Source organism: Miniopterus schreibersii (genome assembly GCF_964146895.1).
Source record: "Miniopterus schreibersii genome assembly, chromosome: 15".
NCBI classification, from domain to species: Eukaryota; Metazoa; Chordata; class Mammalia; order Chiroptera; family Miniopteridae; genus Miniopterus; species Miniopterus schreibersii.
In genome coordinates, this window is record NC_138115.1 from 14,113,437 (window position 1) to 14,141,031 (window position 27,595).

A 27,595-nucleotide genomic window follows, 5' to 3' on the forward strand; every position below is an offset into this window, starting at 1 on the left:
GGGCTTGTTACTGTGTGCTGCTCTCACCCAGCCCCAGAAAGTCTTTCTGGGGACCCCTCCTGCAGCCCCCAGATGCTCATTCAACACAGGAGGCCCTTTGTGCCTCAGCCTTTAAAATTCTTTAAAAAAAAAAAAAAAATCAGCCTCTCATTTTAATGATGACACAACCCAGAGGTGAGGTTCCTCTTATCACAGTGGGGGAATCTGGGCAGAGGTGACTGGAGTTGTAAAGTCAGGCAGCAGGGGAATTCCTTATTTCCTCCATAAATTTCCGATGTGAGCTCTGTGTAATCTCACATTCCAGGAGGGAATGGCAGTGCGTAACTCCTGTTGGAAGGGCCAATTTATCTCACTTCTCAGTCAGCTAGGAGAGGGAGTCGGGAAGCATAGACATGGAATTTTTTGTTATTGTTGTTATAATCCCTGGCTTTAGCTAATGTATTTAAAATAGGAAACAGGGTACCAAAACCTCTCAAGCTATATGACATAGCCATGGCCTCTGTTCTTGCAAAAAAACTTGCTCTGGTTCCCCATTTTCTACAGGGTAGAGTTGGAATTCTACCCTTGGCTCCAACCTTCTCATCTCCTGGCCTTCCCACCCTGTCCCTCCCACAGACCCCTTAAACATCTCCTCCCTCCCCAAATGAGCCATGTTGATCCCCACTTTTCTCCTTTGCTCTGGCACCCCGTCCCTTCAGCCTGGCAACTGCGACACCCCCCAAGGCTGTGAGAGTCGGCAGATTGAGTAGAAAGCATTGTTTGTAGGCTGTGTCCTCTCTGGCCTGTGAGCTCCTCTGTGGTATTTTTGTATGCCAGGTAATTGGGGCACAAAACTGGGCACTCTTCTATTGAATGAAGGACCCCTACCCTCTCTTTACAATGCCTGGCTGCATTTCTTCCTTGAGGAGGGTCTTTGGATAGAAGATAGACTACCAGGTGGGAGATCTGGAACGCCAGGCTACAGGCTCTGTGAAACCCTGTCCTGTCCTGTGTCCCAGAGCCTACATAGTGGGTGATGCTTATGCCATCACTGTGAGACCACTGCCTGAATAGGCACTGTGGTAATGAGCCCACACTCAGGCCTAGATTCAAATCCCTGTTGTATCACTGCCAAACTTGGCACCTTCTACCATTTCCTTGACTCCCACCCCCCTTTGCCTGTTTTCTCATCTATTCACTAGGGATAATAAAAGTACCTGTCTCATAGGGTGGTAATAGAATTAAATGAGCTTAGCCTAGAGTCTAACACATAGCAAGCCTGCAATCAGTGATGGTTGCTATTGTTGTTAATAATGAAATAAATTAATCACAGGATATGTGCTGGAAAGGAAATTAACAGGGTATTGTGACAGAGGGTGTTTGGGTATGTGGTGTGGTCTCTTAGACTGCCTGGTCATTGAAGGCCTTCTGTAAATGGAGACTGAACTATGAGAAGGATGCTGCTGCAATGTGAAGAGCTGGAGGAAAGAGTCTTCTGGAGAGGAAGTGCAAAGGCCCTGAGGCAGGAAAGAGTCTGATGAGAAACAGCAGAGCTTGAGAGGGGGTTGGAGAATAGAATGGGATGAGGTCCAGCAAGGAGATATGGGCCCATTGATGCAGGGCCTTGTAGGCCAGGGGACAGTGTTTGGGGTAAATTTGAAGTGTGAAAGAAGCCATTCAATTCTTAGGCTCAGAATCATCTGTGAGATTGATTTCTGGAGTACTTCAGCTCCAGCCCATCCTGTATTCTGTGTGCATGAACTAACCTCTAGCAATAAAACCCAGTTCTAATTGATTTAAGCAGAAAATGAATTTATTAAAGAATATAGAAAGCTCAAAGAATTTCGGAGGGATCAGGGAACTAGGAACAACCCCAAATTACACTACCAAACATTTCCTATAAGGACACCATTGTTGCCATGGCTGGGTGGGTGTTGGTGGCACCACTGACGCTAGTTACGGAACATGGCTACTCAGTCTGCCCTCACTGCTTCCTCCGTGACCTGCCACCACCCTCCCCAGAATAGAGTCCCTGCTGATTGCTTGCCAGTTTCTGATGCCAGGTCTGAAGTGGGAGTTTTTGATTGGCTGAGCCTCATTCACGCTCTCATGCTTTAGCTGCAAGGGAAGCTGGGAAAACGAATGTCATCTCCTTTAGTGGAATGTGGGTTTTGATTCATGAATTGGGGCTTCCCTAAACCTAGGAAGGGGTTTGAGCTGCAGGGATTGGAATCCTTTCTGATTCCACTTTAAGGAAAAAAGTAGCATTACAGTATTTATTTTTCATGGGCACACAGGCACACACCTAACAAAATAAAACAAACAAAAAAAACACTTTCACTGTTGTGTAGGCAGAAGAATATTCTGAGTCACTTACCAGAGGGTGATAAATGTCCTTTACAGAGACACATGGAGTAAGTGACTCTTGGGAGTCACTTGGCCTTAGCAGTGTTCATCTAATAGGTGGTGGCACTTTAAGAAAGACCTGACTGCTTTCCTCTTAGACAGTGATTTTAAAAAACAGTGCCACATTTTGAAGCAACTATTTCTCAATCTGATGAGAGGCTAGGAACTATATATTTTTTAAGTTAGTTGAGTTTGTGCAGGTGTGTGGGGTAGCATGTTCCTGCTGTGTTTATCACAGATTTGCATTCCTGTTGGAAATGCCCTAGCCATTGTCAGGGCTTATAATTGCTTCTTGTGATGGCCACGTGGGGCTTATTGTCCAAGAGTTTGCTGCAAAGTTTATTGTTTATCTTATACCGTCTCCAGGAAGCTGCATGCGCAAATCTCTGAGCCTTACCAGGAAGTCTGACTTAAAGGGACAACCTCCAGGGCAGAGCCCTAACTGGGAGGAGGCGCTGAGCTTCCCTAGTGGGAGCCCTTTCCGAGTATCCCCCGCTTGGTTTGCAGGTTTCCAGTGTTTTGGTGATTCCTTTCTGATTCCAATTTAAGGGAAAAAAGTAGCATTACAGTATTTGTTCTTCAAGGGCACATAGGCACACACCTAACAAAATAAAACAAACAAAAAAACCACTTTCACTGTTGTGTAGGCAGAAGAATATTCTGAGTCATGGTCGTACACTTGCTTTTCAATTTCTTGGTATTATCTTGTGGTCTTTTCATAAAAATCTTTAACTTTCTAGATGGCCCCAAGGACTTCAGCGAAGTCAGCATTATATAACATTTAAAGAATAAATAGGACTTAAGTTTTATACTCCTTCCCATTTTTCCTCCACTGTTGGAATGAAGAGGGGAAACGGAAAATTGCAAATTCCCATTGCCTTTTTCTTATTAGGTGCCCAGTTGACAGTTCTCATTCAAATCAGGGTAAAAATCAAACTATTCTGGATTTGGTACCAACTTTTCAACTTGCTAAGAGAAAAATTTGAACTAATGTTCATAAATACACCAAAAAACTTCCTTTTCTGGTTGGAGAAAAAAAAATGAGCAACGACATTATTACTGTGCTTTTGTCTTTTAAAAGTTTTATTATGGAAAAAATTTAAACTTATACAAAAATAGAAAGAATAGTATAATGACCCCCTAAGGTCCCCATCACCTTTTGTTCTGCTTTTAAACACATAGATGGGTTAGATTCCTGTGGTTCTCTCTACAGCCTGGGAGGGATAATGGAATCATTATTTCTGTGTTACAGATGAGGAAACTGAGTGTCAAGGAAGTTAAGAAGTGACTTACCAGGTCATTCGAGTAGTAATGCCAGAGCCCAAAATCACAGGGTTCCCATATTAAGCTATTGTTGATTATTTCAGTCGGCCAGTTGTTCCCAGAAATTATCCCTGAGGAGATATCTAGAGTCAAAATAATGATGAGAAACTTTTAAATAAAAATGATTTCTGCTTTTGTTATATATTTTTAACTCTGAAACTCAGTCAGTCAAGAGTTGCTTTGTGATAGAAGCAAATTACTTATTAAAAATCCTCCTGAGTATTCAAGTGTTGGGAATCCCAGCCCCCTCATATTCAGATTTTCCATTTCTAATCCATTTTGACAGCATAATGCTAAATGGTGAGTCTCATTTCCAAGTAAGGAAGCTCTTTGGCTGATAGATATCAGCTTATCAGTTTTTAAACCTTCCTTTTCCTAAGAATTGGGCAGAGGTCAGCAACCCACGGGAGTTTCACTTTTAACTGACAGTGTAATGAAGGGGACTTGACAGTCCTTTGAAAAAGCTGTAGCCAGGGTGTTCGTGTTTCTGAGGAATAAACCAAGTGAGCTTATTTGCAAGCGCCCAGTCTGCTCCATGCGGATACTCTTCGGGCTTCCCTGGCTTGTGTTCATGAAGGAGGCCAGGCCGGTTGATGGCTGCTTGACAGCTCCCATCACAACACGGCTCTCCTTTGTTTTCCTTTGCTTTTTAACATAGCCGTCTATGTATTACCAGTTGCCAAAGTAATGCAGAGAAGTTGATTATAAAAATTCAGATTTGTTTAGAGAGAGAAAATACAGTGCTCAAACTATGGCTCGTGACAATACCAGCAAGATAAGCCATGATTAGCAATCTGTTGAGACGTCCAAGTTCAAGCCTCATTTATTTTTAGTTCTGTTGAAACCACAGATGAAGACTTTTCTATTTATTCATTCTTGACCTTGGACAGCCAGGTCTGCTCCCACATTCTTCTCGTCATCTGGTAATCTCGCTGAGCTGGGGTAATAAGAGGGGCTCTAGAAAAGCATCAACCTTTTCAAATGGTCAGAGTCTCCTGAGTTAAACCACCTTGCGTCCAGCCCACCCTGGCTTGGACACCCCCACCCAACTGTCTTCAGGCCATAGTGAGGGGGGCGGAGGAGGTGCTCAGGTTTTTCTTGGATTAACCACACTTCTAGCACTGAGGACTAGATATAAATACATTCAATACGTGTGACCGCAAGTAAACTCCCAGGCTCTAAGTACTTTGAAATTCTTTATATTTCTCACTGACTTGCCATGTGATATTCCTTCCCGCCAACCTGGCAACCCCAGACCACTACCGTATCTCTCTTCTCCATCACAGCATACGTTTTTGTTTCTTCTTAGTCTTACCTGAACTTGACAAGGGCCTCAGAAACCTGAGACGTATGAAATAAGGCTTTTCTGATGTCGAAACCTTGGTTAAGTCGATACGCAATATACTATTTTAATTTGGTCGCTGCTACAATCCCATTTTAATGAGATTGTTTTACCACCTATTGTTCAGCTCAGTTTGTGGAATTATTTTAAAATGCAAAGCACCAAAAGGAATGAGGTCAAGGGCTCTGAAATTCCCAGCCAGCTCTGAGCTTTTGTGAAATCTGTGGCATCTTAAGTACAAATAGGAAAGATATTGAAGAACCAGAATAAAATTCAAATGTAAAGAATCACTTTTAGTCACTAAACTGTTTTTCAAAAATTCAGCTCATTTTAAACTAAAATGAAACCTCAGTTCACCCATTTCTCTCCCCCACCCCCACCTCTAAAAACCACCAATCAATTCTCTGTGTCTGTGAGTTGGGATTTTTTGTTTTTTTAGAGTCTACATATAGGTGAGACATATGGTATTTGTTGTTCTCTATCCGACATTTCATTTAACATAATGTCCCCCAGGTCCATCCATGTTGTTGCAAATGTAATTTCTTTATCCATTCATCCATTGATGGACACTTAGGTTGTTTCCATATCTTGGCTATTGTAAATAATAACTGCAGTGAACTTGGGAGTGCAGGTATCTTTTTGAATTAGTGATTTCATTTTTGGATAAATACCGACAAGTGAAATTGCTGGATTATATGGTAGTTTTGTTTTTAATTTTTTAAGGTATCTCCATACTGTTTTCCATCGTCCTGTTTTCCAATTTGCATCCCTCCCAACAGTGCACAAGGTTGCTCTTTTTTCCATATTCTCGCCAGCAGTTGTTACGTCTTGTCTCTTTGAGGAAAGCCATTCTAACAGGTGTGAGGTGATATCTCTGTGATTTTCATTTGCATTTCTCTGATAACTAGTGATGTTGGGCATCTTTTCATGTACCTGTTGGCCATCTGTATGTCTTCTTTGGTAAGATGTCTGTTTAGATCCTCTGCCCCTATTTTAATCGGATTGTTTGTGGTTTTTTGCTATTGAGTTATATGAGTTTTTATATATTTTGGATATTAACTCCTTATCAGATATATGATTTCAAACTATTTTCTCCCATTCAGTAGGTTTTCTTTTCATTTAATTGATGGTTTTCTTTGCTGTACAGAAGCTTTTTCGTTTGCTGTCATCCCACTTCTTTATTTTTGCTTCTGTTGCTTTTGGCGTCAGATTTAAAAAATAGTCTCCAAGACCTGTATTAGGAGCTTACCGCCTATGTTTTCTTCTAGTTTTTTAGTTTCAGGTTTTACATTCAAGTCTTTGGTCACCAACTTTTTTTAGAAGTGTTTTTTTTAATTGATTTTTTGAGAGAGAGGGAAAGAGAGAGAGAGATTTGTTGTCCCACTTATATATGTATTCATTGGTTGATACTTTTTAAAAACAATATGTCCTTATTGATTTCAGAGAGAGGAAGGGAGAGGGAGAGAGAGAGAAACATCAATAATGAGTCACTGATCAGCTGCCTCCTGCACGCCCCCTACTGGGGATCAAGCCCGCAGCCCCAGCGTGTGCCCTGACCGGGAATCGAAGGGTGGCCTCCTGGTTCATAGGTTGATGCTCAACCGCTGAGCCATGCCAGCCGGGCCATTGGTTGATTCTTGTATGTACCCTGACTGGAAATCAAACCTGCAGACTTGGCATATCAGGATGACACTCTAACCAACTGAGCTACCCTGCCACAGCCTGGTCACCAACTTTTAATGAAGAAGTAATTCTACTGACATCTCACCATTTTGTTTTATGTAAATGAATTTATCACAACCCTGATGAGTATGTTTCTTATAACATTTTTGGTGAGAAAATTGCTAGAAACTTCTCAACAGAAAATGTTCTTAGGTGTATAGAATAACAACACAGGAAATACATCACTTTGAGTTCTGGTGACTCGAGAAGCACATGGTGGTCTTAGCTAGGTCCCCATTTTGGTTCCAGACCTTTTAGAGTCCAATAAGAGGTTGTCACCAGTATGGCTATTTAAGCAGGTGTGGGAGAGCAGGGGCCAGTTTTCGCATTATAGGTGCCTTACGGGCAGTTTCCTGTGTATAAATATATGATGATTCAACTCCACACACTTAAAGAAAAATAGTATACTCTGAGAACCTATACCTCCAGAATTTCATAGTTTCATATATTTCTTTTCAATATTTCATGCTAATCCATGTAGAATTATTTTTTGGATGAGTGTGAAGCAGGGCCTAAAAAGAGGGTTTTTCCCCTTCAAGAAATGAATTGTCTCATTTGTTAGTGATCCTTCCCTCCACCAGTGGTTTGCAGTCCAACATGTGCCTTACGGCAAATTGTGGAATATCCTGGGGCAGGGTTCTGGCTGTCTCTTCTGGGGGGGCTGTACACCTGTAGCAGGAGCTCTGAAGTCAGCCCACCCAGGCTCAACTCCTGACCCCACTACGTCCAGACTCTGTTGGGTCAGCTCACACCACCTGTGTGAGTCTCCATTTTAAAAAATCTGTACAAAAGAGATGATAGTATGACCTACCTCAGGACAGTTGTGAAGATTAAATGAAAAAATTCATGGTAAGTTCTCATTAAAACATCAAAGATCTGCAGTCACCGTTTATGGTTTCAGTGATTGTGGCTTTAGAATGTTTTCACATCTGCACACAGGTGCACTTTCATCCTGAGTTATGTTCTCAGCATTGAGCAAAGAGAGGCGACGTTTCAAGTGTATTTTTCACACTTGCTGAGAGCGCACGGGGCAGGGACTAATGACTTAAGCAAGGTACTTCTATACCAGAGGGGCTCTGCAGAAGGGGTTTAAAATGTATATGATGTGGGAAATGCCCTGGATGTTATCTGAAAAAGAGGAAGTGGTAGAATAATGTTCTCATTCCACTTTTGAAAAATAAAACAAAACAAAATATTATACCCAGCAACTTATGTGTGTTTAGAAGGCAGTGTCTAGAAGGATTGCCACCAGAGGTTGCAAACTGATGGCCCTCGGGTCCAATCTAGCCAGCAACTGTGTTTTGTGTGGCCTGTACAGTATTTAAAAAATTGAGGAATTAGCCCTGACAGTGTTTCTCAGTGGTTAGAGCGTCGGCCTACGCACCAAAGGGTCGCAGGTTCGATTCCCAGTCAAGGGCATGTACCTCAGTTGTGGGTTCACTCCCATCCCTGGTCTGTCTCTCCCTCTCTCTCTCTCTCTCTCTCCCCCCCCCCTACTTTCTCTGAAAAGCAATGGGAAAAATATCTTTGGGTGAAGATTAACAAAATAAACAAAAAAATGAGGAATTAGTTGCCAGCATTTAAAAATTGGGAAATTTTATATAAAACTTGGAATTTCCAGCTTCTCTTGAAAAACTGTTACTGTCTGGTCACCCTGGGCCAATAGTCCCTTAGGACCCCAGTAAGCTGGCACTGACCTAAGGCAAACACTGTCAGTAGTGCCCCAGTGCCCACTCAGCCTTTCCTTTCAGGTGTCTTACCCCCCACCCCCGCCCTGAAAACATTTGGGTGTGTGACCCCTTATCTACATCTAGTTTTGACATGGGGTGTTCAATTCCGCTTTGGCAAGTGGGATTGGAGTAGGAAAAAAGCGGGAAGTCTTCTTTGAGAAGACTCACTTTTTGCTTTATATAACTTCTGTGTGCTTTGAATGTATTATAGTGATACTATGTTACTTTTAAAATTTAGAAATCAATAGAAAAACAGGTTTGGCTGTTTGGTGGTGTCCTAGATGCCACACAGAAACCCGCATTACTGTCCGTTTATGAGCACCCATTATGAAGCTCAGTGGCCTTGGATCCTGCAGGGCAGGAGCCTCTTCTTGACACGCTCCTCCTGGGTGCTTTCTGCCTGCACGGGATTTCATGCCTGGAGTCGCGGCCTCTGGTCGAAGCGGGAGCATCAGAGGAAGCGGCCGTGCCCTGTCCCTTCCTGTTTGCAGGCTGCCCCGCTGCCCTGCCAGGGCGTCTGCTGCTCTCCCTTCCTTCCTCCCCTCCCCTGCTACCTGCCCCAGAGCCCACTCAAGTTTCACCTCTTCCACGAAGTGCTGCAGCCCACGGGTTTCGGTTCTCCATTCTCGTTCACAGTCAGCAGCAGGAAGTTAGGTTTAATCATTCTAGGATTAGTTCATGTGAATGTGCCACCCCCCACCCCCTGAAAAGAAAGAACCTCTGGGGTGCCGTGGTTATCTCAGATTGCATTTGCATCCTCACTGAGGTGACCCTGGCTTTGGTTGCTGGGGCTCTGCAAAGTGGCTTGTTCTAAAATCCTCCAGGAGAGGAGTGGCTGGGCTTATGGGAACCTCCAGGGGTCCTCGGGATTGACATTCATCATGAGCTGAGCTGCCACCGAAGCTGGCTGATCTCAGGTTGTTTACAGACCTGTACAAATTCAGGACTTTTCTGTGCAGGAGGCTAGAGCAAGAGGCCTTCTTAGGAATGCCTCCCCTACTCTGCCCCCTCCTCCACCAAGCTATGCAGGGAATCAGAGGAAATAGAGGAATCCAAGGACAAGCTGAAACCCACCTTTCGTGGACACTGCTGCTTGATTTGCACATGTTACTGAGTATTTCCTGGGTGCCAGACCTGGTAGGGACCACATATGGGTCTTGAGGTGACCCAGATGCTTGCCTGAAAGGCCTGAAACTTTTCACAGTGATTTCACTTCCTTCTTTCTCTAAACAGATGCCCTCCCACCCCGCCCCCATGCTCCTTGAAGCAAAACCCAAGTGGTCAGAGCAGTGCTTTCAAAGCATTTGCTTTTCTTCCAAAGCGCCCTGTGGTTCTACACCTCGCTGCTGTGTTCCTGTCAGTTCTTCTGCCTAGAACACCCTCAGAATTCTGCCCAGCTGTCTGTTGCTCTGAAAAGCTTCCCAGACCTTCTCCCCATAAAAAACGCATTTGCCGGGCTCAGCTCTTTCTTGGCCCCCTCAACACTTTTTGCAAGTTCCTGGCAGCATTTATTTGATTCTTGGTCATCAGCAGTTCTGTTACTACCGGAGCCTGGTGCATCTGTCGTGGACGGGGCAGAAGGTTTGCTTCCGAGACCCCGTGTTAGGGGCCCCACCACTGGCCTGAGAGAGTGGGGAGCGCTGCTTTCTCGTGAGCCCTGAGGTTGAGTCTTTGACTGAATCTTGTTGAAATGAGCCCTTTCTCTTTGCTGGGCTCCCCACTTTACTCAGGGCTGAGGTAGGCAAAAACTCTTAAAAAGTCTGTGCACTTATAAGAATGCCTTGGAAAACCCTGGGCTAAATCTTTGCAGCCTAACGTTGCAATTAGAAAGATTTTTGCGCCCTGGCCAGTGTGGCTCAGCTGGTTGGGCATTGTCCCATGCACCGAAGGGTGGCTGGTTGGATTCCTGGTCAGGGCACATTCTTGGGTTGCGTGGGCTCCATGTTTTACTCTCATTTTGATGTTTCTCTTTCTCTCTCCCTCTCCCTTTGTCTCTCTCTAAAAATCAATAAAAAATCTTTGGAAAAAAAAAAAGGAAAGACTTTTGCAATTCAAATACTACCTCATTAGGGAACTGAAAAATAAAAATAAATAATTGAAAGCCACACTGGAGCTATGTCTCCTTGGGTTTGAGGCTCACCCCCACTGTGCAGGGTGACGGTGTTGATTTGTTTGTGGGGAGGGGTTGAACAGGGCATAGTTTTTATCTGAAACCTTGTAGTTCATTGTGAAACCATCTTTCTTACCCAGAGAGTCTGGGTTTCATAAAAGGCAGGGAACTGCGGCAAGGTGTTCAGTCTGGTGAGATCCCCAGTTCATAAAATAAGAAATGTCAGCCATGAGTTATTTCCATAAGAACAAGAAGAGCAGCAAGGCCTCTTGTTATCCACTTTGAAAGCTGAAAGAGATGTTTCCAGCAGCAGCTCTTTTGAAGGGGCTCTGAAGAGAAGATTTGCCTAAAAAAAAAAAAAAAAAAGAAAGCAACGGATGGGTGTGGTGCTTACTACTACCCTCATTTATTGAGCTGCTATGAAATTGGGACTCAGTGTGGGCTCTGTATCCGGGCAGGGCCTCTGACTCTTGGGTGAAGTTCAAGTGGGCTATTGATTCCTCTTTGAATACCCCAAACTCTCCTCCCAGTGTTCCTTCTTTCTTCAGTTCACCCCCATGTTTGGTCTGTAGAGCTCCAGATTTGAGGCAGGATGTCCCCTTCAGAGCTGCCAAAATGCCCAAGCATGGCTTTAGGTGGGGGCCCAGTGAACATTGTTTATTTCTTACAGGCTGGGGATTGTCAGCCAGAAACCGAATTTCTGGTGTGCCTTTGAGTGCCAAAAGCTAGGGTACTCTAAAAAGGCTGCAGCAGCAGCAGGGGGCGAAGAAACAGCCAGAGTTCTTGGCTGGTATGGTTCTCAGCTCCTGACACTTGTAACTGATGGCCCCTGTCACTTCCTGTCATGCAGCCCAAGGGGGGGGGAGGAGTTCCTTCAGGGAAACCATGCTCTACTCTGCTCAGAGTATCCCGTCCGCAGGGCTCCGCCACAGTTAGGGGCGGGGGACTCCCGGGTGGATGCGGTCGGAGCGCCCCATGGTGTGGTGTTGCTTCTTTGTCCGTGCTCAGGTAAGCTCCCTGCAGCCGACCGGGGCTGGCCCAGCTCCCAGCTGCCACCTAAGCCTGGCCGAGTGGTGCCAGGAGCTGAGGTGTGGGAGAGGGCAGCTGTCTTTTTCTCTCCCAAGAAAATGTGCAGGAAGCTGCTGTTCAGAACCCCTGGGCTGATGGAGGCAGACTTCTGCCTCACTTTAGTATGAATCAGAAAAGTGTGTGTGGTTGTGTTTAAGCCCACAACTGGTTGTGCTCGGTGGAGATGGTGAGTTAAGCGGAGTGCCGAGCTGGCAGGGCGTCCTTTAGCATCTGTGATTGGAGGAGAGCGAGAGGAGGTGGGTCTTTCACTCTGCTCCATGATGCTAGTATATTAATTTATATGAGAGACCTGTTTTGTTTTCTTTTGATCACAAAACAGGTTCCCAAGATCTCTTCTTTGGATTGGCAGATGGCTGAACTCAGTTTTGGAAGTTCATTCTACTTGGAGCAACTCTTGTAGGTTTCCTTAAAGTAAACCTGGTGCTTTGAATGTAATCATCATTGGGCAGATGAAGTCAGATAATATCAGGGGAGACTCAGACTTGCTGGTGTTCTCATTAAGAGTGTTGGTGCCTGGCTTGGGTTATTTCAGAAGGAGAGGCTGAAAGGGTTCGATTGCTATGGGTTAATTGGGAGCCCTGGAGCTTATTCTCTGTGTCCCTTTTATTTGTTTGTTTGTGGGTAGGTGTTAGCTTCGGATCACCCAAAACTATTTTCTGAGGGAAATGACCATTGCTTTTTCTATTCCTCTCACCAGGAATGTGTTTCAGAGTTATAGTGCTAATTCCAACTCTTTTGTGTATGACCATTATACGTGTACATTTTTTATCTTTTCATGTGATTTGGGTGGTTTCATTACCTTTCTCCTTTCCCATTTCACTCACCTAGCTATTTGCTCACCTGATAAAGAATAACTTTTGAGCCCTAGGCCGGTTTGGCTCAGTGGTTACAGCATCGGCCCGTGGACTGAAGGGTCTTGGGTTTGATTCCTGGTCAAGGGCACGTACCTCTGTTGCAGGTTCCCCGCCCTGGTTGGATGGGGTGCATGCAAGAGACAACCAGTCAATGTGTCTCTCACATTGATTTCTCTCTCTCTCTCCCCCTCCCTCCCTCCCTCTCTCTCTCTTCTTCCCCTCCCCCTCCCTCCCTTCCACTGTCTCTAGAAATGGTTGGAGAAAATGTCCTCAGGTGAGGATTTAATAAAAAAAATAGCTCTTGAGCCTTTGAGATATGGAAATTGACAAATTTAAAATGATTTACCACATTTCAGTGATAGTTAATGGAACATTAATAGGAAATAGTACAATAATAGCTAACATTTATTAGATACTTTTCGTGTTACTGAGCACTTTATTCACATTAGCTTATGAAATTCTTACATCGCTGTGGGGGTTGGCTATTAGTATCATCACCATTTTGCAGATGGTAAAACTGAGGCTTAGAGAAGATAATTTAATTTGCCCTAGGTTACCTAGTTGGTTAGTAGGGTATCAGACTTCAAATTCAGGCAGAAAGTATCCAGAAATTTCATTCTTAGCCATTGAGCATTAACATGATGATTTTAATGATGGGACCCTTCCCACATCTGTCACATGCGGCATCTTTGGCGACACTTTGCTTTCCAACCCTTTGGCAGATCAGCCTGTTTTGGTGGATGTTTGCCATAGTCCAATTAACTCCGAACTAGGAGGCATCTATGACAGGTCACTGCCTTCTCTGGACTCAGTTTCTCCACCGATCAAACAGACAAGTCTCTAAACTCATTTTAGCTCTGATATGAATATCAGGTATGCAGATATCTTGTCCGAAAAGCAAAACATAGTTCTTGTATCTTCCCTATTTCAAAGTCAAATGATTTAATGATTGCTTTTAAGTACACATTTCCCAAGAATATCATCTGGAACTCAAAATGTAATTGTCTGGCTGGCTACTGACCTTTATTCTGCTCTTGAAAATCTTGTTAAATGAATTTTTATTTCTTGGCTCTGAGAGTCTCCAGAGAAAGGATCTGGAGGAATTGGACTGGAGGTGGGAGGGGCACTTGGTAATTAGATGTGGAGGGTAAGGAGGAGAGGAGAGGAGCCCTTTACAGACGTCATTCGTTCATCCTCTGAGTTTTGGCCAAGGTGGTTCTGTATCTGGAGAAATGGTAGAGTGTAATGGTTAGGGCATGGGTTTTAGAACCACAAAGAAGTAGGTTTGAGTCCCAGTTTTGCCTCTTACTAGTCATGCAATCCTATGCATGTTACCAAACCTCTCCAAATCTGTTTTCTCCTCTGGAAAATGGGAATAATAAGTAGTGTCTGTCTTTAGGATTATCATGAGAAATAAATGAAATGACTCCTGACAGTGCCTAGCACAGAGTTGGCACTCAGCAAAAATGTGATCCATGCCCGGGTCTTATTGACCGTAACACCCATTGGTTGCTACCAGAAAAATGAATCCTTAGTGTGTAAAGGCTTAGCCACAGCAGGGCTGGGAAACACCTTATATCCTGCGATAAAGATGGCCCCGACTTGATTTTGTGGAGGGAAGGAAGCAGCATCTTCCACAGAAGGTCAGTACTTCATTTTAAAGCCCGATTCCAGCCATGTTTTCGCAGCTTTCCCAGAACACCAAGTGGGAGCCTGGCAGGGGAAGTTGATTCAAACCAGATCCTCAAAAGGCCTCAGTTGATGCAGCACTCGGAGGTATGACTCGGAGAGGGCAAGGTCAGGGTGCTGGCCCCGGCTGTCCACCAGGACAGAAACAATGGGTCACTCTTGGACCTAAATATAGACTATGTGGATGTCATTTAGGGAAACCAGTTCCCAATGCTGACTGGGGAGGGTGGGTCCCGTGGGAAGAGCTCAGAAAGCAGCCCGTATGCCAACCTTTGCTCTGTGAGCCCAGAATGTTTGTCCATATTCTAGCTTCTCGTCCCTGGAGCACCTGCCTGTTTGGCAGGGTTATGTCCCTGTCGTTTCCCATCCACATCTGTCTTGTGGCGTTGACCACCTCTCTCCCGGGTTTCTTGCACACCCCATCCAGCCCCTGCCATGAACTCCAGGTGTTCTCGCCCAAGTACTCCTCATGGAGCACTGGGCTAGGAGTCAGGAGTTTGGGGTTCAAGTTCTAGGTTTTGAGGTTAACTTTGGTCAATGCTGAACTCCCCTGGGTACATTCCCATGTACGCCTTGTGCACTCCCTTTGGTGCTAACTCTTTAAGCACCCACCGTGTACTGAGACTTGAACATGGTCCCGGGCCTGTCATAGTTTCTCTAAATCACTAGCCCTCTGCTTTCTTGCGTCACATGCATTTTGGACCGTTCTCTTCTGTGCAGGCCTGTGGCCCCAGGTGAAGAGCTCTGCTCTAGTCATTTACTCCACCGCCTCCCTCTTCTCTTTCGTTTCCTCTCTTAAAAACTTCGTCAGTGGAAGAGATGCTTTTCTGTATTTATATGCCAGCATCAGGCTCAGCGTCTGACTCATATGAGTTGCAAAATGAGTGGTTTTTATTTTATTATTTATTTTTTTATTATTATTTTTTAATATGTCTTTATTGATTTCAGAGAGAGGAAGGGAGCGCGCGCGCGAGAGAGAGAAACGTCAATAATGAGAGTCATTGATCGGCTGCCTCCTGCGCGCCCCCTACTGGGGATCGAGCCCGCAACCCTGGCATGTGCCCTGACTGGGAATTGAACCTCCATCTCCTGGATCCTAGGTCGGCGCTCAACCACTGAGCCACGTCGGCCGGGCATAATGAGTGTTCTTTAGATGAGTGAGAATGGGGATGAAGGTGGCGGTGGGATCTTGTTTGCATGTGTGCAGTGGCACAGAACCTTCGGGCTGGATGAGACAGGAAAGCTCATATACTTCTACCCCTTTATTTTATAGATGATAAAACTGAGACCTCCGGAGGTTAGTTCACTTGCCCAAAGGTACACAGCTGCTAATAATAATAATAATAATAATAATAATAATAATAATAATAAAATTAATGTTTTCCTCCAAGCGGATGACTTATCCTCAGATACAATTAGGTTTCATTCCCTCAGTACCTGGTTAAAAAACTGTCCATTCTGACTTATCAGTTTCATGGCTCACGTTGCAAAACTGAGTTTTCTTGATCTTCACAGCCAGAGCCAAAGACTTGGATGACATATATGCCGCGTCTCACTGTAGAACCATTGTGGTGTGGGTCCTTTAGGGCAGAGCCCGTGTTATCTCTTCCTCTAGGTCTCCCCTTCCCACTCTGTCCGTTAGTGCTCACCCAGATCTGTGTGTACAGACTGCCGAGAATGTAGGATGGTTGTGACTGGGGCAGGGAGGGACATTTGTCAAGCCAAGGGGTCAGGTCAAGCCAAGGGTGGAAGGCGGCATAGGGCTGGAGCAGGGGAGGGATTTGTTCCTGCACCGTCCTGGAAATCTTATTTGGAGCCATTCTTCTATTCTTAGTTTTGAAGGCACTTTGTTCTGTTGTGCATTGTTTTAACAGCCGCCAGGAAATCAGTCCCTGCTCCGGGTCAGCAGTGCCCCTGGTTCCTGCCCAGGCTGCCCAGGTGGGAAGTGTACTGCGTGCTTTCAGGGCTGATATTTCATCATCAGGATCATTGCCGCCTTTCTCCTTTCGTTGCCCACCCTGTCTGCACGGTGCAGGGAAGGGCAAGGAAGAAAAAGAGAGGCCAGTGCATCTGTTTTCCTTTATAGCAATAGTAAGCTACACTTATTTATGTGTAAAAAGAAAAATGCTAAATCCGGGTCTCAACAACAGAACACTGTGCCCTCTGAAGCAGTGTTGTCCCATAGAAACAGAATGCGTGCCATAGATGTAATTTTAACTTTCCTAGTAGCCACATTAAAAGAGGTGAAAAGAAATAGATGAAGTTAATTTTAATGATTTATTTAACACAATCTATCCAAATATTAACATTTCAGCATGTAATCAATGTAAAAGTTATCAAGGAGATGTTTTACTTTATTTTTTCATACTAAGTCTTTAAAATCCAGTGTGTGTTATATACTAAGAGTACCTCTGAGTTCACTTGCCCCATTTCAAGTACTCGGCACCCACACCTGGCTCATAGTAGCCCCTGGATAGTGCAGGTCTAGAGCAGTGCCATCCAACAGAATTTTCTATAATGATGGTAATATTTTATATCTGTGCTGTCTCCTGTGGAGGTCATTTAAATCTAAGCAGCCACATGTACCTCGTATCTGTCATATTGGACAGTGCAGCAAGAGATTTGATGTATTAGCAAAATACTGATTTAAACTTGAGCAAGGTATTATTATTTTTTTAAAATAGGTTTTTATTGATTTCAGAGAGAGGAAGGGAGAGGGAGAGAGAGAGAGAAATATCAATGATGAGAGAGTTATTGATCGGCTGCCTCCTGCACACCCCCTACTGGGGATCGATCCCACAACCCGGGCATGTGTCCTGCTGGGGAATTGAACCTCAATCTCTTGGATCCTAGGTTGATGCTCAACTACTGAGCCACGCCGGCCAGGAGACCAAGGTATTATTTTTTATTTACCACATTGGCAGAGATTAAAAAGTTGTCTAACACTGTTTGGCAAGGGTAACAGGACCTTTCATGCATGGCCAGTAGGAGCATAAATTAGAATGGCCTTTATGAAGGACAGTTTGGTAACGTTTATCAAAATTACAAATATGCACTCCCTTGGGCCCAGCAGTTCCACTGCTAGATATTGCAGCCTTTCACATGTGTAGACTGGTTTACATTGAAGGGTATTTGCTGCAGCAAAAGATTGGAAACCACAGACATAGCTAGTCAAAAGGGGACTGGATAAATAAGCTATGGTACATTTAAAAAACGTAATTTGCAACTATTGACAAAAATGAGGCCAATTTTTATTTGTGTGGAAGGCTGTCCAAGGTATAGTGTTGAGCAAGAGTAGAGCAGTGCATGTAGTATGATGCCTTTGGATCAAAGAAATGACTTACTTATTTTTGCCTAGAGTAGCTCTGGAAGAATGTAGAAGGAACTGATCACAGTGGTGCCTCCCGAGGGAGGAAGGGATGGCTGCAGTGGGAGAGAGGCCTATTTATCATTGTACATTATACCCTCTTGGAATTTAATCCCATGCACTTGAATTATCTGCTCAAAAAATAAATATCTAAAACATGAGAAAACGCTAAGGGAAGGGTGAATCAGAGAAGGCTTCTTAGAGGAGGTGACCTTTAGTTGAATTGTGAAAGATGCATAGGAGTTCTGGCACAGAAAGGCTGAGGCTCAGAGGCATGAACAAGCAGGACAGGCTCAGGCATCTGTGTTTTCCCAGTGGTGGATAGATTACTCATTGTACAAAATAGGGTAGTAATGGAGTTTGGACAGGCACTGGATTGGCCAAATGGGAAGAGTTTTGTGAGCAGAGTTTGGATTTAACTCTATGAGTGAAAGGCAGCCATTGACAGTTTGATGACACGGGAGATGACGTGACTGTATCTGTGTGAAAGACAACTTTTGGCAGAGAGGTGAATGATTTGAAACAGTAGTTCTCAGAGTGTGATCAAGGATCCCTAGGAGTCCCCAAGATCTAGAAACTAACTGTGTGATTACGAAACAGATTTTTCTTTATGTGTGTCAACCAAGAGAATCAGATTGGTGGCAGAAGCAGGTATGTGAAGCCAGCTGTCTCCTGTGCAGTCAGACATTAAGAGAGTTGTAAAAGTATGGAACAGTGCTTCTCTTCTCACTATGTATTTTGTTTTGAATTACTTTTCACTAAAATATGATAAGTAGGTTAATAAATAATATACTATTACTTTTAAAAGAAGAAGTATTTTTCATGCGCACGGTTGGGCATGAACTCTGCCAACATGGTGTTCGGGCGCTTTGTGGAGGTTGGCAGGGTGGCCTCTGGCTCCTTTGGGCCTCATGCCGGGAAGTTGGTCGTGATGGTCGATGTTACTGATCAGAACAGGGCTTTGGCTGATGGACCTTGTACGTGAGTAGGGAGACAGCCCATGCCTGTCCAATGCATGCAGCTCCCTGACTTCATCTTCAAGCTCCCCATGGTGCCTGCCAGAAGTATGTCCGACAAGCCTGGCAGAAGGCAGATATCAGTACAAAAGCCACGATGACAGACTTTGATTGTTGCAGAGTTACGAGACCAAGAAAATGAGGAACCGAATAATCAAGTTTGAAGTTAGGAAGCTTCAACAGGCAGCTCTCCTAAAAGCTTCTCCCAAAAAAGCATCTGCTGCCAAAGGTGCAGCTGCTCCAAGGGTTTCAATAGAAAAGGCGAGTGCTGCAGGCAGGAAGGCTCCAGCCCAGAAGGTTCCTGCCCAGAAAGCTGCAGGCCAGAGGCAGCACCTCCAAAAACTCAGAAATTTCCGAAAACTCCAGCCTAGAAAGCACCAAAGGCATCTGGTGAGAAAACATGAGAACATAAGAGGCTATTATAAAAGTAATAACGGCCCTGGCCAGGTGGCTTAGTTGGTTGGAGCGCCATCCCATGCACTGAAGGGCTGCAGGTTCAGTTCTCGGTCAGGGCACATACCCAGGTTGTGGGTTTGATCCCGGGTTGGGACACGTATGGGAAGCAACTAATCAACGTTTCTCTCTCTCCCTCTCTCTCTCACTTGCTCTCCCTCCTCTCCCTCCCTTTTTCTCTAAAATCAATTTTAAAAAAACCATATTCTCAGGTGAAAATTAAAAAAAGTAATAATGGTTCTTTTAGGGGAAAAAAGGAGTATTTTTTTAATTTCTTAATTTTATTTTCTAATACTTCAAATATTGATGATAACCCACATAAACAAAGGCTCTTTGAGCCCTCAATGATTTTTAAAGGTATAGAAAGATCCTGAGATAAAAAAATATTTGAGAACTGTTGGTCTAGAGGCAAGGAGGCCCTGTGTGCTTATGATTCTGGTGGGATCAAAATAAACTGTCGGGAAGCTAATGCAGCTATCCAGATGTGAGCCAGGGAGGAGGCATGAGCTTGCAGCGCGGGAGCTGATGTGCATTTTATGTGTCTGAGTGCAGTGAAACAGTGTGGGCAGGTACATGTGAAAGGGAGCTGGATTGACGGATCGGTTTTGACTGGTGGGGATGTTGGTGCATGCCCTGTGCTCTATTTCTGCACTAGTAGACATTTGTTATTTCAGTCCTTTGCTCTTATAAACATCCTGAACATCCCATGCACAAGTCTCCACCCACGTACAGGTATTACCCTAGAGTATCTCCCTATAAGTGGAATGCTGGGCAGGAAGACATGCACATCTTCAGCGTGGCTGGATGACATCAGGTTGCTCTCTAACCTAGGACCCACCCTCCAGCCCCGCGTGAGAGTCCCCATTTCTCCGGCCCTTAGTATTGTCAGACTTCTAAATTTTGCCCATCCGATGGGTGTAAAATGGCACCTGGCTGTTTTTACTCCAACCCCACCACCCATTCCCCAACTTAGAGCATAAGATACTAAACTCTGAATTGTAGACAATTCAGGAAATCTTTACCTCAAGGAAATGTGTGCATGTGCACGCGTGTGTGTGCGAGTGTGTGTGTGTGTGTGTGTGCACACAGAAGCAGGTTCTGTATCCTGGTTCCCTGGTTGAGGAAGGAGTGAAAAATTGGGCCACTGCTTTTTATTTTAGGTAGAAATCACTCATCCAGTGTTGTTATTCTTGTGGTGTTTGCTGTCCTTTGGGGCCACTTGGGTCTGTACTGAAGGAGAACTCGGTTCTTTCTCAGCATTGCCTGGCTGGGGCTGGTGTTTGAGGAAAGGCCCAGTCTGCGGCTTCAAGCCGAGACCTGACGCTTTGAGCAAACAAAGGCAGTGTATGAATCACCTTCTCTGGACTGGCCACATGCCCTCCCCGGGGTCAGGCCGGCCTCTCCAGCCTCACCCCTGCGCAGGTGCACAGGGTCCTCCCTCTGTTCAGAAGGGCCATGTGCTTGGTTTAACACTCTTCTATAGCTGTCAGGACACTCAGCTTTTGGATAAGACACCCCACATTTTCTCATTTTGCTCTGAGTCATTATATAGCCAGTTCTGCCTAAAGCATCTTCATGTCTCTCAGATTAAAATGTGTATGGGCAGAGGAGTGCAGTTCCATGGGTGTCACATCCTCTCACTCTGTGCAAGGCCTGCTGCCCCCCCCCCGAGCCCCAAAACTCTTGGATGAAACACTCATTTCATGCATTTATTTTCTTTTTTACTGCTTGCTCTCTCTCTCTCCCTCTCCCCCCCTCTATACACACACATACACACAAATTCATATAAATATGCATACATACTGTTATTCCTCATTATTCATAGATTCTGTATTTGCCTACTTACTAAAATTTATTTGCAAACCCAAAAGCAGTACTCAGCACTTTTGCAGCCATTCTCGAGCATGAATAGAGCAGTGAAAATTCTGAGTCACCCGACGTGCACATTTCCAGCTGAGGTCGCACCAGGCAACACCCTGCCTTCTTGCTCCGGTTCTCATACCGTAAACGAGCGTCTTTCTCATGGTCTGTTGGGCGCCATGTGTGCGCTTGGCCGACGCCGCTGTTTGCAAGGCCCCCGGTGTGGTGCTGGGGCGCTGCCCGGTGTCCCGCGCGGGAGGCTGGGGTGCACCCAGAGAAGGTGCGCGTGTCCGGCGGGCTTCGGGCGCGGATACTGTAACTTGCTGTTGGCCATGAGCTCTGAGTTAGTGAATCAACAATATATGTGAAATAAACGCACACAAAGCTTGCTCGCACGGCTTGAAATGGTTGGGGAAAATACTGTGGCCAGAGGCCGGCAGGAACGGAGCCTTGTGTTGCTCTCGGGGCAGTAGTTCAGTGCTCACCAGCTCCCCGTTCACGGAGACTCAGAACCCGATGCCACCAACAAGGGCCGAGTGTGCCCATGTATGTATGTACGTGTACATGGAGATACGTATGTATGTGTCCTCTCCTCACCCTTTCTCTCTCCCTTGCTAGCTCTTTTCACCCCTTTTTCTGTCTTCTCTTGATCCCTTGAGTTTCTGTTCTCATACATTGACCCCTGGCATTAGCCTCGAGTCCCCAAAAGGTACCCAGGGAAGGTGCCCTTGGCCGCTGGTTCAGTACACATTTGTGGCTCACTTTCTTTGTGCAGTGCACCGGGCCATGCTGGGACCTGAGCACAGACCTTGTGTGTCAGAATTGTCACCTAGAGATAGGATTATTGTAATCCATGATTTTGAGGCAAATCAAGAATCTCATGTTTATTTCTAGAAAGTGTTTCCCAATCTCTGCCGTTCTCATTGCCCACTTTCCTCCCTGTCCCAGCAATCTCCTTGGCCACGTGCTTTCATACATGCAAACAATATTGGAAGAAAACTTTAGAGGTCACCTGGTCCAACTCCCTTATTTTACAGATAACGAAACTGAGATCCAGAGAGGGAAAGTGAAACACCCAAGGCCACATAGCTAGTTCAGTGGCCCTGAAAAATACACAACAACCTGTTAATAATTGTTCCCCAGTTGTTCTATTTTACTACTTATGCATCAGGTAAGAGAGAGAGAACATCACTTGTGATCTGGCAAGTTCTGATAAAAATTTATAAAATAGATTTCTGCAAATTGTGTACACTGTAATCAAGCCAGAGAAAATACACAAATACATATTTTAAAAAACTATTTAGGTTGAAACTTGTTTTTTTCTTAACTGAAGCATTTCCATAGATATGTTTGCAACATAAAGGGTTTTAAAATTCTTTGAGTGGTTTTCACCATGAAATATCTTTTATAATAGATCCTAAAGTGGGCATCTCTGGGTCCTCATGATATGTAGCATAGCTCTGAGAGCCAGGACCGTGACAAGAGAGGGGAGAAATCTCCCAAAGCTGACCAGGAAACAGATCCAGCAGACCTCGCTTCCCGCTCACTCCCCAAACCTACGCCTCCTCTCCCTCCCCTCCCAAAAAGGGAAACCGTGCTGGTAAAGATAACTGCCCATCCTCAAACAATGCCTGGCTAACTCTCTGGGTCCCCCTAAGCACTCCCATTTCCTGTGGCTAAAGTTAGACCTGTTAGATACGAATTTCATTTTTAATCCATGACTGGGCAGACAGAGGACTACAAATCCTCTCCAGAAAGGATGGGGGACAAAGGAGGAGTCCTTCTGCAGTCATCCCAGGGGAGAGGGGATCAGAGTGTTGCTTTTTCTGTACATGTCATGAGCAGCAAAAATGCATGGGGACAGTTACTTGTGTGACAGTCATGGGACCGAGTTTCCACAAAGAAAGTGTTTCTTAAACCTCATTTGTTAATCACCTTTTGCCATAGCCACATAGAAAAGCACAAAACAGTTTTTTAAAATATTTATCTTTAATGGAAGGTTTATATTATCGTGATTAACAAAAACCAATGTGCTTACCATAAATAGAATATAACTATGAAGATAAATAAATAATGCACAGAACAATGTAACTAATTTCTAGAAGATGCTGTTCACCCAGAAAAGAGAGATTGAGGTTGGTAAGCATTAGGTGGGTGTTAAAGGTGAAGTAGCCCAATCTAAGCATTTCTCCTTAGCTGGACAGTGAATTAAAAACATAACTTTCTTATTATGTGATCTGATGCTGGGTAAATCCTCTTGTAGCAGGCTCTCCCAGTGCCCCACTCATATCCCCTAGGCTCACTCCAGATGCTACCTGCAGAGACCCCTTTGTCCACCTATAACTTCTTGTGTCTTCCACCTGAGGGGGTGTCCAGCCAAGAGGGTTAACATCCCAAGGAGCCCCTATCCATCAAGGAGAGGCAAGAGTTGGTGGGCTGAACACTTCCACCTCCTCACCCCTCAGTGGGAAATTATGAGGTGTGTCCTGCAGTCTGTTGGGGGGCGTCCTTGGTGGGTTGGACTCCAGCTGCCTACGACTGTAAGCTGCTGGCTCCACACCCTTTCGTGGCTTCCCTCCTTTCCCCATCTCCCTGCCCTACTTACCACAGTTCTTCCTGGCGTTCCCCTCCCATGTAAACAGCTTATACTTAAATCGTTACCCCAAGATCTGCTTTGAACAGAACCCAAACTAAGGCAACTGATAAGCATACTGCTAACATGGTCTCACAAACCACTGTGGCACCAGGCTTGCCCTTTGGGAAATGCCGCCCCAAGGTTTTCACCCAAATAAGCAACTTACCATTTTCTTTCTTTAAAGTTCAAATTTACATTACAACTTTTAGTGTTCAACTCTCTCTGCCATTTTCCTTAACATATATTGGTGATACTCTGTTCTGATGAGTACCATTGTTTTCCATGTTCACTCTTCCTCTTCCAAGACGGTATTTACAGTTTGCTAATAAGCTTGGTGTTCCTGAGTTTGCCTGTGAAGTCTTCGCTGTGTGGCATTTACCTGTCGTTTGCCAACATGAGCCGTCCAGGGAGTAGAACAGCACTGTCCGCTTGCAGTCACTCAGAGTAAACACTCACCGATGAATCAGTGATGAGCTCTGGCTGGGCCACAGCAGGCTCCTGTGGCCAGGCTTAGAGAGCCACTACCTGGCAAGCTTTTGCAACATCCTGAGGAGAACCAGGAGTCCAAAATTAGGGAGATTAAAACGGCACTTCTGCAAGATGGAGCTTCTGTTTTGGCCTCAGTCCCATTAGCAGTTTCAAGGCAGAACTGAAGTTCTAATAGGGAGAGGGTTTCTTGTCTTCAGGTTTGGGTCCATGCCTGGAATGTCTGGTGCCATGAAACTTAGACTGTTCAGAGAGTGATGAAGTCCAGAGTGAGATATATTCCAGGATATATCAGAGAGTCAGAGCATTTTGAAATAACATGGAATCAAGACCTCCCAGAGGAAGGCAGGAACAGGGCCAGCTTCATGGACAGGGCTCTGTGTTCAGAAGGGCTCCATCTCCGTAGGCACGAATAATTGCCTAATAAATATGTTTAGCATTTGGATGAATAAATGCTTGGCAGTCAGACTTGCTTTGGGTTTTGAGGGATGGTGGCCTCAGAAGCAGCGAGCAGGCTCAGAATAAGTACAAATGACAGAAGAGTCCATATACATTCTTTCCCAGGACTGGCTACATAATTTGTGGGACCCAGTGCAAAATGAAAATGTGGGACCCGTGTTAAAAATTATTAGGAATTTCAGGATGGTGACCACAAAACGTTAAACAAGGAAATGGTAACATTTTAATGGGATCAGTACAACAAAGAAGGGACATGCATGATGCTGAGAGGCCGTAACTGGAAGGTTTGACCTGGTTGAGAGCCATCCTGGAATACTTCCTACTCAGGGCTGACTTTGGAAGCATGAGGAGTTACCTGGAAGAAAGAGGGGTGGGAAGAGGGTTCCAGGCAGAGGAACAGCCTGTGGAAACACTAAGGGAGCAAGGAAAAAGAATTGGGATTACAGGAGGCCGGAGCTCAGAGCCAAGGGAATGAAGGCAGAGGTGAGAGGTGGATCGGGACCTTACTTCGGTCTTAGAGGAAACTAACAAGTCTTGAGAAATTCAGACCTTGGCAAAAAATAACATGAAAAAAGAAGAGTAAAATTATTCACCCCTATTTTCTCTTCAAATAATCAGAGAAGAAAAAATGCCCTAGTACAATTCTTATCCTTTTTAATAGGAGCTGATGTTTTTCCCATATACACAATCACATGTACAGGCCCTGGCCAATCAGAACAAGCATCAGGTACTGTGTGCGGGACATGTGGGAGGAGAGAACTCGACCCCTTAATGATGAGAGGTCTTTAGAAGCTCCCCTTCCCCACCCAGATGGGGATCTTTGCTTGGCTGGCTCCGTCCTGTCACTCAAATGACCCTCCTCCTAGGAAACCTCCCTGACTACTCTCTCTAGTGGCTCTGCCCCTACCTCCTTTCAGATTACCCTCATTTAGTTTCTTCGTAATACTTAGTACACTCTGTAACTAGCCTGTTTATTTGCTCACTGGTTTGTCATCTCTGACCCCTCCTGTTCCTACCCGTCTATATTCTTTCTGAGGGCAAAGACTGTATCTCTTTGTTGACCAGTGTATCTATAGTAGCTTTTACAGTGCCTGGCATGTAATAAGTGCTCCATAAAGTATTTCTTGAATCAATGAACCTATCTAATGAAATTCATTTTTCTGACTCTCCTGTTGTTCCTGGTTTTCTGTTGTCAAAATTCAGCAGTATTGTGGGCCCCAGAATAAAAAATGAAATTTTTATGGATGGCATATCTTGGCATTTTAGTCTTCCTAAAAAGAAATTCTATAGCTTTATACTTGCCATTTGGGGGTAGGTGGGTTAATTTGTTCACATGTCAACAAACATTTGTTGAGCTTTTTCTGTGTGCTGGGTTAGGCCTTAGAAATGTCCAGGAAAATTCTGAACATGAAAGAATTCTATTCTTAGTAAAACATTAATTTCCTGGGAAATGGATTAAATGCTGCATAAATATGCTTTGATTCTGCAAAATCCAGACCTGGGTTTCAGACTTCAGGATAAAAGTGATTGGGATGGGCTTTGAAGCAAAAATCAGGATTAGAAAACTTAGCGCAAAGTACTCTCCCCCACCCAGCAGCCCATTTGTGGCTCACCACAGCTTTTGCTTTTTACTCACAACTTGACAGGACATGATAGTGCTGCTAAAGAAGGGATGTTCTGAATACCTGCATGCCTCTGTGTTCGGGGGCCCTTGGCCTCCCTCCTATAATTTGGGATTGTGGTGAGGCCCTCCTCCACTTTGAAAGACAGCTGCAGAAGGAAAATGTCCCTCTAATCACAGTTGACATCTTCCCAGATACTGCCCCAAAATGGTAACTGGCTTTCACCTCGCGGTTCTGATGGCTTCTCTGCAGACTCTTGCCAACAATGTTATTTTAAATTGGTCAGGACTCCCACTCTGAAAACTGGTGGCCTCCGCAGAGCTAGTAGACTCGGGCTGGACAGGGAGAGGGGTCTTGGTCACATGGACAGTCCACGGCTTCTCCAGAATCGCCTCCAGAGGCAATGTCGTGAAGAGCTATAATTAAGAGATGTTGTTGGTACATTCGCGTACATTGCTTTAAGGAGAAGGCTATTTATTATTACAGTTATTTTGCTTGTGGTTGTTTCATACTGAGAGAGAGGAATATCTTTAAGGATAGATAGCCTGTTGTGAGAGTTTCCAGTTTTGTTTGAGAGACAGCAATTTTTTATCAGATCTTTAAATTGTATTCTTTTGGGGCCTAAGGAATTGTGCTCCAGTTACTACCAACCAAATTCTGCTGCAAGGCCTTGCTGCCTTGTAGGAGCTCTGCACCCGTGGGCACCATGGGCTGTCAGTTTCTGTGAAGCTGAGCCCTTGGCAGGCAGCACACAGAGGGCCTGGTGTCCCCGGCATTGAGTGCATATCAGTGTCTTGAAGAGGAATGGATGGGCACAGGACTGTTTATAACCTTTTTCTTGAGGATGGGAAGGGGATGTGTGTAGGTTATTTGTAAATTTATTTTGTTTTATTTTTGGCAGTGTTATTTATTTATTTTTTAAATGCAAAAGATTTATTCTCTCTGAAGAGAAACAAGAGCATGGCAAATTATTTTAATATAATTTTAAACTTATAGAAAAGTTGCAAGTCTAGAATAAGATACTCCCAAATACCCTTTTACCCAGATTCACTGGTTGTTTACATCTGGTCCCATCTGCTTTATCCCTCTCTGTCTCCTTCTTTGTCTCTCTGACTCTCTCTGTATTTATATATAGAATATATATATATGAATGTAAATTATTTTCCTTCCTATTTGAGAATGAGCTGCAGACATTATGTCCCTTTAACCCCAAATACTTCAATTCACTGTGTATTTCCTAAGACCAAGAACATCCTCTCACACAGTATAATTATCAAAGGCAGGAAACTTAGCATTGACAAAATATACTAACTCACCCACCATTTATTTTTTTAATTTACCACTGTTGCAGTAATGTATTTTATAGTGATTTTTTTTTTTTTTTTTTTTTTGCTGGACCAGAATCCAATTCAGGATCATGTATTGTATTTATTGTCATGTCTCTTTAGTCTGG

At 44.5% G+C, this 27,595-nt stretch overlaps 1 protein-coding gene and 1 pseudogene across 4 annotated transcripts in view; both read left to right on the top strand.

The window, feature by feature from the left end:
• The window catches only part of ARHGEF3 (Rho guanine nucleotide exchange factor 3), a 273,431-nt gene that overhangs the window by 111,129 nt on the left and 134,707 nt on the right, over positions 1–27,595 (top strand). Inside the window, exon 1 of one of the 3 annotated variants that reach the window (XM_081160292.1) lies at positions 11,514–11,620. The exons of the other annotated variants lie outside the window; for them this stretch is intronic. Coding sequence (XP_081016418.1) covers positions 11,570–11,620 — 51 coding nt within the window. The 5' untranslated portion in view covers positions 11,514–11,569. Of the gene's footprint in view, positions 1–11,513; positions 11,621–27,595 lie in introns of those variants that run through there. 3 annotated transcript variants of the gene reach the window in all.
• Positions 18,465–19,031, top strand: LOC308568049 (large ribosomal subunit protein eL14 pseudogene; annotated as a pseudogene). Its single transcript has one exon. The product of its transcript is annotated as a large ribosomal subunit protein eL14 pseudogene (transcript).